The 9,432-nt window shown below is 34.0% G+C and overlaps 1 protein-coding gene across 1 annotated transcript; it reads left to right on the forward strand.

Moving 5' to 3' along the window:
• Positions 6,501 to 8,799, forward strand: LOC104712708 (DEAD-box ATP-dependent RNA helicase 18-like). Its single transcript, XM_010429666.2, has 5 exons — positions 6,501 to 6,738; positions 6,849 to 6,913; positions 7,248 to 7,503; positions 7,614 to 7,717; positions 7,964 to 8,799. Exons 2-4 carry the CDS (start codon positions 6,865 to 6,867, stop codon positions 7,708 to 7,710), a joined length of 402 nt encoding a protein of 133 aa, XP_010427968.1. The 5' UTR covers positions 6,501 to 6,738; positions 6,849 to 6,864; the 3' UTR covers positions 7,711 to 7,717; positions 7,964 to 8,799.

Raw genomic sequence — 9,432 nt, forward strand, 5'->3', positions numbered from 1 at the left:
GCTGCTGACCAAAGATCGACTGCCAACTTCAAACGAGCATGCTAGATGTTTTCATCGTCAATCAACTCATAAGATAGACCACGCATGTGACACTCGATATACTTCAGGGCATAAACTCCACAATCACAACTTGACTTATTTAATTTAGGTGGCATACGAACCGGGATATCAGCTAGCTTCTTCTTCCTCTTCTTCAAGGTAGACACTTCTGGGATATCAGCTTGCTTCTCACCACTCTCCTCTCCAACCGAAACTTCATTGTCCCCTCCAATAGTCTGAGATTGTTCTACACCAGCATCCTCAATGTTATCATCTTCCACACCATATCCTTCGACACTCTCTCAAATATGATCTCCAAAATCATAGTCAGATCTGATCAAGGCTTCCAAGTTGTCCACTTCACAATCTTCAATTTCATCACCCCTCAAAAATTCAATGGACTCCAATACATCAAAGTTTCCAGTGGAGGAAATGCATGGATAAACAACATCCTGACAAAACAAAAACAAAGAAACCAATTCAAAAAAAAACTCAATGTATTCGAATATAAACTTAAAAGAAAAAAGAAGAAGTCAACTGACATTGTTTCCAATTGATTTCTCTAAAAAGAGGAGCTCATCATATGATACTTTAGCAGCACCTTTCCAATTAGAGATTCGGCTAAGTGTAATCTCTGTGTCAATCTTCTCTCCCATAAGTTGTCCAATGAGAGGAATGGCTTCCATAACCCAAACTTGAAGAGCATATGAGAAACCATTGAGGATGTAACTAATGGGGTTCTTCAGTTTCTTTCTTGCTTCCACTATAGAGCTAACTAAATGGTCAAAAGCTACAAGACCCCAAGGATAAGTCCTAACCTTCTCTAGATCCATGACCAGCTTGATGTATGAATGTGGTATAGCTTTCTTCTCATCCTTAGCCACTACCAACCCAGCAATCACACAAACATACACAAACCGAATTCTATCTTCTTGTTTTCTCCATGATGGAGCTGCTTCAAGGTGGGTCTTCATCAAGTTTTGAATGGTAATGATACCACCTCTCTTCAACAATTTGCTCCAAAACCCATTATCATCTGTCCAACTCTCTGAATCATGACTGAAATCGGCTGAGTACTTAAGACCAGTAACTGCATGGAATTCTTGCATTGAGAATCTAAGCGGCTTCTTACCAAACACAAACCACAGCTCATGTCTTCTCTTAGTCACCAACTGCCTACACATGATGCTGTGTATCAACCGAGCTGAGTACCCAAGACCATTCTCATACAATGCAAATACAGATGCGAAAACTGGATCACCCTTCACAATCTCATACTCTTCTGGTAATGCCTTCTTGATTTTGTGTAAGATTGACATTCGACAAGTGTTATTTATCTGCCCAACTTGTGGCTCGCTTCCATCTTTCATAAGCCGTTTAGGGTACTTCTTTTCCATTCCTGCCGAGAAAAGTAAAAAATGAATTAGTATAAATTAGCCAAAACTAAAATAAATCAACAAAGATATGAGACTTCAATTTTGCAAAACAAAAAAAAACAGATTACTAAAAGTATGAATTATAAGTCCATAGAACCAATAGAGTCAATCCATAAGCCCAATAGAACCAATAGAGTCAAACACTACTAAAGCTACGATTTAAGAAGAAAAAAAATCTGTTTATGTTTATTAATCATTTAGATGCAACATACGCAAAAAAGGAAGCAAACCGTGAGATGATGCTTACTCAATTTCTTGAGATAATGTATTTGTGTAAATATAATGCTTATAAGGTCAACAAACAAGATATAATTTCTACCAAACAAGCATTTAGTTTAAGAAAATACAGATTACTAAAGCTATGATTTAAGAACAAAAAAACTTTGTTTATTAATCATTTAGATGCAACACATGATTTTAAAAACAAAAACATTTGGAAAAAGGAACCAAACCGTGATTCCAGATATATAAAACCCAAAAAATAATTCACAGTTGAATAAAATGATTCACAAGTAACATACACAAACCTTTTTTATCTGGCATAAATGAAAACTAAGACTACTAATCATTTAGATGCAAATAGGAACTTGAAATAAAAAAAAAGAAAAGAACAAACGAGATACGATTTAAAAAAAAATCACGGTTCTTACTTGTATCAGAATCTGATGGTGCTTTTGTTGAGGACATTGACAAAAGCTCCTTATGATCCAATTCTGCTCTCAGCCAAGGTCAATCTCTGACAAATATAATTGACTGCAAAGAGAATATAAAGAGGGTCATGACTGATATAGAGAAGCAGTCAATAAATCCATATGATTAATGCAAACTTTCTCAAACACAGCTAAAATCAAGAGATGTATGCAAACTTTTTAACTAAATGATGATAAAAACAAAACAACGTTACAATCTGTTGCTGCTACAAGTGTGGATACGCTTCAATCAATACCGTAATCACTCATATCTAAGCTCATATCACCCTATTTAGAATCAAACAAACTAAGAAAAAGAAGAAACGAAGAACTTTATATGAAAAAGAGATTTATGCAAACTTTTTCACTAACCCTATCGTTCAAAAAAAGTGTTCACAAATGTTTCGATCATCACTCTTGTTCTAGTTAACTAGCTTTATCGATCTTGTTTCATCAACCCTGGTACACAATTTTAACTTTAAAGTCAATAGAAAACAAAAAATAATAATCCACATGCAAAAAAAAATCAAGAATTATATGGTCAATATGCTAAACGGATCTAAAACTATGATGTTCTATAAAAAACTTTGATGTTCATTTGAATTCTGGATTGAAATAGAGATTACAAAAGAATAAAAGTTAAAAATTACCAAAAAAATTCCACAATTAAACATACCAAATTCGATAAACATGGAGTCGTGATTAAGAGAAATCCAAACTGAAAACTTGATAATTTAATTATCATTAGACAATTCTAGATTGAAATCGAGATTAAACAAGGACAAAATTTAAACATGCAAAAAAAAAAAACAAATTAACTTACCCAATTCGATCGACAAGGAGCAATGGAGAAGAGAAATTCAACCGGATTGACCTTGAGATAGTGAAGAGGAGACCACCAAAACGACTAAGAAGCAGATGGATAGAAGGCGGAAGACAGTGAAGATGGATAGACGGTGGAAGGTAAAGAAATCAAATCGGCGGAAGATGGTGAAGATGGAGAAAGATGGTGACGATGGAGAAAGACGACGGTGAGATGGTCAAGATGGAGAGAGACAACGGTGAGATGGTGACGATGGTGAGAGACGACGGTGAGATGGTGAAGACGAGATGGTGACGATGGTGAGATACGGCGGAAGGGTTTGTCGCGATTAGCCCTTTTGGGAAAAATTTTTAACCTTAATTGGTTTCCAATCGATCAATTTCCCTTACTTTGTCAAAACCCAAAACAACAATTTAGGCCCACTCGATGAAGCCCCAAAAACCGATTAATTGATGTTTTCTTAATTTCAGGGGACAAAAAATCAACAAAATTTATCTGAAAAAAAAAACAATTAAGGGCATAATTGGCTAATTTTATATCATAAAACCTATTTAACCAAACTTTTGAAAAAAAAGTATAGATGGCCAAATTTTTGGAAAAAGATCCTTTATTTATAATTTTCCCTTAAATCTTTATGTTTGACTAAAAAATTTTTACTTCATTAGGTTTCCTTTATTCATTGTTTCTCAACTTTGATTTGATTTTATTTGCTTTAGTAGAATTTTGAATTTTTTTTGGATCTACCCAAATGTTAATTACTACTAATTATTTTATTTTTTTAATTAATACTATGGGGATATTGATAATTCATTTGTGGGGTTAATGGAATCATGGATATATGTAGTTATGGCCTTTGCCAAATATTTTCAGCGTATTTAAATTGTTATAGCTTTCGAGAAAGCAAAATTACAGTTTCCCACTCCTTCAGTTTCTTTCTACGAAGACAAGTAAATCATTGTCTTGCTAAACCTTTTTCAAATTGCTAAACCCTTAGGGGGTGTTATTGGATTGAGGATTTTAATAGATTTTAATTAACCCAGGACATTAGTGGATTTAAAAGTCTAATGCATTTGTGTAGACTTTATAATGCATATAAGGTGGATTTGAAAGTTATTGATAATGTATTTTTGGTGACTGTTATGGATTTTTTAAAAAGTTATTGTTAGAAAAAATATATATATATCCATAAACTGTGTTATACACCAAAATTATATTAAATTAATAACACCCAGACTTTTACACATGTCATAGAAAACTTGAATTAAACTGTATTTGTTTTCAATCCAGATTTTTGGTGTAATTAAAGAACCCAGATGTCATGAACCCAGAAAAAAAAAATTAAAGAATACAAAAAAACACAGATCTGATGAATAAGTGTGATTATATACAAAGGGTTTGAGGAGGAAGAAACAGAGATTGAACCCAGAAAAAAAAAGTGTGATTATATCATAAACCAAAAAAAAAAGTTATAGATCATGAACCCAGAAAAAAAAGTTAAAGAACACAAAAAAAAAATTCTCAAAAATAATACATATCTGATGAATAAGTGTGATTATATAAAAGGATTGAGAAAAAAAATCAAACAATAATATGTCAAAGGCTAGAGATCCATCTAAAGAGAGGAGAAGAAAATGAAATGATTGAGAAAAGTGTGGTATTGTGTTTGTTCATATTTTAGAAGCAAAGTACGTTGAAATCCAAAATCACACAAAATCCAGTAGATATTGAATAACACTAGATTTTAATGGATTTTTAAAAATACCCAATTGAATAACACCTGATTCTTAAATACATCAAACTCCTTTAAAAACCACAATCCAATAACACCCCCTAAGTAAATCTTCCTAGGACTCTTAACTTTTTGTTTTTAAAATACTAGGTTGAAAATTCACCTTTATGATTGTTTTGATTTTCTTAATTACTTCATTTTGGTTTATAATACTAGTACTAAATCTCCCAAAAAATTAAAACCAAAAACTATACTAAATCGTTTAGCGGAAAAAAGCATTAGATACTTTATAATTAGTCTCACTAAACAAAAATAAAAATAAAAAGTTCAGTTTTGTTTTTGGCTTATTGTCTTTTTTTTATTTGCCACAAGAATGATTGTCTTGTGTTATCGTTTTCCGCTTTCCGTTTAAAATATTTAAAAATAACGTTTTTCATTTTACGCGTTTGGCTGCAGATATTTTTGGTTATCGTATTTCAAAGTTACTCATGCATAATTGATTTGTTCGAATTATTATGGATCACGACTTACAGCTGGTCAGCTTGGCGTCGGTCACAAATATCACGACGACATGAGGACAAAATTTCGTTCGTTTCTAGTAGATGAATCATATGAATCTAACGGCCACATCAGATTGAATTTAGTAGACAATTCGATATAATTGGTTAGACAATTTTTTAAGTAATTATAAACCGGATAAAGAAAAGAACAAATATAAACTCTATTCTGCGCTAATTAATAATTATGCGTGGATGATCGATTAAAGATATTTCAACGCTTCAAGCGTACATGTTTTAGAAATTATAATTTATAAATAATACATGTGATGCTATATATTACAAACTGCAAACATACTATATGCTAGTTTAGATTGGCAATTAGGTATCCAAACTTTGACGATGTTACGATCTCATAATTTCTATTAACACTTTCAAAATCAGCAATAACACCGATATATCGAACCCAAAAAAAAAAAAAACAGATGAATTAACCTAATGGCATCCTCTTATAAACTTAGGATTTTAATCACTAACCATTTTGTTGATTGTCCAAATCACTTAACACTTAAGTTATACACTTATACTTTGAGTAAGTTGATGATCTTGGGGAAATTTGTTTGTATTCCAGTGCTTCGTATATAGAAGTAGCTAGCCAATTTGAAAAGTTATACAAGCTAGATACTATTATTGTCTTCATATCTAGTAATAATAATTCACAGAAATGCTTTGGTTGGTAATGGTATAGTAATAAATTTGAAAATCAAATACAATCGTATTCAAAAATAGGAAACTAGTGAACGATATAGAAGGAGAATGAGGCAATGGGTCCAACATGATGTGAACAAAATGACGTGGCGTAAAGAAAGAGAGAGATAGAGACAGCTTCGATTGCTCCCTTCTCCTCCGACACCTGGCGTATTCATGTGCGTCGACCTCGCTTTGGCCGACCTCTTTTTACATTTTTACTCTTTTTTTTATTTATTTATAATATTTTCACTATTTTCATCTGTGTGGATCATGTACCTTGCTCGTCACGTTATCTGTGAAATTTTTGTAACACATTTTTCTTCAGCGGTTCAGTCCTCCGTGTCTAATTTTGCGACGTAAAAATCCAATATTACCAAACTGAATCGATCAATACGCTGCGTTTTGTCTGTCACTAATAAAAAGGTATAAATAGGTCAGTTCACTGGAGATTTTTAAAAAGTCCAGCCAAGGTAAGAACGCGGCGGTCGTGATGGATTCATCGCCGAACACTAACAAAGCGGTAACGGAGACGCGGTGCTCCAACCTCAGACAGTCAAACCTATTCTCTCCTGCGACATTATCGAAGCGCTAAAACGGTCCTTTTTCGAGTTCTGTACTCCTGTTCAGGCCGAGATGATCCCTTTACTCTGCAGCAACAAGGATGTTGTCGTCGACGCTCCACCGGTTCTGGGAAAACCCTAGATTTCCTCGTCCCACTCGTCGAACTCATCCGTGGATCCCCCTCCTATACTCCTATCCTCCCAAGCCTCACCAGGTACTAATTGTATCGCCAACGAGAGAGCTATCAAAGCAAATATATGACACTGCACAGCCGCTTGTTTCTACACTGAAAAATGTGAACTCTGTTCTGCTTGTTGGAGGCAGAAAGGCGAAAGCTGACATGAAGACTATTGAAGCAGAAGGAGCCAATCTCTTGATTGGCACACCTGGTAGGCTTTCAGAGATAATGGAACGAATGAAGTTTTCTTTATATTTCAAGATTGGTGTGTTGATTTTATAGCTGGACTGGTTAATATGTATAGATGCATAAATATTTTTGAATATATAGATTCTAATCTTAGATGAGGCAGATAGGCTTTTGGAGATAGGATTCCAGAAGCAGGTGAATAGCATGATTTCTGGCTTGCCGAAACAACGAAGGACTGGCTTTTCATTGTGTTTTTGATGAGCAGAACCTTTATACATTCCCTCTTGTGCCTGGTGTTCAGTATAATTACATTACAGAGTAAGAAAGGCTGAAAATTTAACTTTTCTTGTGTGTAGGAGAAAGAATATGTAGGGTTTATGCACATAAGAAGAACCCTCTTCAAGAAAGAAGATGCTCTGAGAACGCATCCGATGTCATCCCGATGGTAAGAAAACACTTGCATGCCGCTACAATGTATTTGCTACAATGTATTCAGATACGTGCAGCTGCCATGAAGGACCAAGCAGTGTGGTTAAAGGGAAAAAAGGCATTTTGTTTCTTGAATTATTTTGTCAAAGCTCGGAAGGAGCATCACTGCTTTAACATTCTCAGGTTAGTTCATGAGGCTCTCAGTAGTCTTTTTTTTTTTCCCTGTTTTCCCAACATTTTTCTAGCTATTAAGCTTTTATTATTGAAAAGTTTTCCTTTTTGCTTACTTGCAGATGGCAGGAACTTGAAATCGGAAAGCTAGCCATGGGATATGGCCTCTTTCTAATGAGGGTTTCACACCCGTCGAAGGCGTTACTTTTGACGACATAAAATTCAAGTAGGTTTCTATCCTTGAAACATTTACGATATCCTCTGCTTTCTTAGTTACCTAGTTACCATTTTGGTAAAGTGAATGTCTTTTACATATAGAGAGACATCAAGGTTCATATTTTAGGGGACACAAACAAGATTTTGTAGTCTCAAGTCGGTAATGTTATCAGGAATCGAATGCTCTCTGAGACAAGACATCAACAAGTAGGCACTAGGCATTTCTCTGAATCCGAATGTTTTGTAATAAATGCAGGGGCAAAACCCGGGAGAAACAAAGACAGCAAAACTTACTTAACAAGGAAAGAGGGAGGACAAGCAGAGAAAAGAGTGAGAGGCAAGAAACACTCCAAAAAGGCTTGTGCTACTAGTGATTCTAGTAAAGGGTGAAGAAAGTTAACAGGGACGTGGAGACAAGCAATCCAAACAGCTGAAGATAGAGAAGAGTTGGATCGAGACCGCTTTGAAAAAACAAAAGAAAGGGTTGATTACAGAAGATGAATATACAAAACTCACAGGATTTCATTAGAGCAGAGATAGGGTGGTGGGATAAGGGTAATAGTTTAGTTGCATGTTTTGAAAATAAAATGCTACAATAATAACTTTAAAAATCAAATAATTGAATAAAAAATAAAAAATATTAAACTATCTTAATAATTGTTGAACTAGTATCTCTACTAACTCGGGGGATGATATTTAGGAAGGGCGAAACAAATGACTTTTATTAAGATAGTCAAAGATCGTCGAATTACAATATAACCGTTATGAGCCGATCGGCAAATTACAGAGAATTGTACTCTCAAAATGACTAACTGAACTATAGCTTAGAATCGGATTTATTCCTGACTCCTGGCCAATGTTACTTGATCCCTTCTGCAAGCCGCTCCCTCGGTATTTATAGCTGATGGGACGCTTCACTTCCCTGCCTCGGGATCGATGTGGGATTGTCTTCAAGTAAATTCGGTGATCGTTCTTATTCGGGCCGTCACTTATTGGGCTGTCCGTCTCAATTGGGCCTTCTAGGAGCTTTGTCGGCCCGATAAGTAGGAGTTAGTCAGTCTACACTCCTGGATTTTGGGGTGACTGTTTCGATATGGGCCTGTAGGAAAGCCTGTTAAGGCTGGGTGAAATCCATATCCAACAATAATCTTAGTTTTATTAAGAGTAATTAATCTATATATATAAAGTTAACTTTACTCATTTCTGTTGCTGCCACATCATCAACTCATTTTTTTTATTTGGGCTTAATCTTAAACACTAATCCACTATATAGCTTCTAATCTATTGGTTCTTAAAACTTTAAAAGCCCATATTAAACCCAAATGTTTTAAATAAATGACATTTATAAATAGTAAAAATAATACTATTGATTTATTTTAGTAATAATATTATTATTTTAGTAATAATATTATTATTCAAAGTTTAACCAAAAATGATTATATTCCAAATTTAGAATATAAGTAAGATTTAAATGCATGGTGGAGTAAAAAAAATGTTTATGTAATTGTATTTATAAAATTCTAAACATAAAAATAAAATTGAAGTGAAACATTAGTTTCTAAGAAACAATTTCAATTATAGAAAAATAAAAGATTAATTACTCAACTCAACTTAAAAGTTTTGATCTAAAACGAAGATATTGTAAGGGTCACAATTTTTTCTGGGGAAAAACTATGAAAAAGAATCTTGAAAAAATAATCCATCTAAAAAAACACAAAATCACTG

The sequence above is a fragment of the Camelina sativa genome, chromosome 9 (assembly GCF_000633955.1).
Source record: "Camelina sativa cultivar DH55 chromosome 9, Cs, whole genome shotgun sequence".
Taxonomy (NCBI): Eukaryota; Viridiplantae; Streptophyta; class Magnoliopsida; order Brassicales; family Brassicaceae; genus Camelina; species Camelina sativa.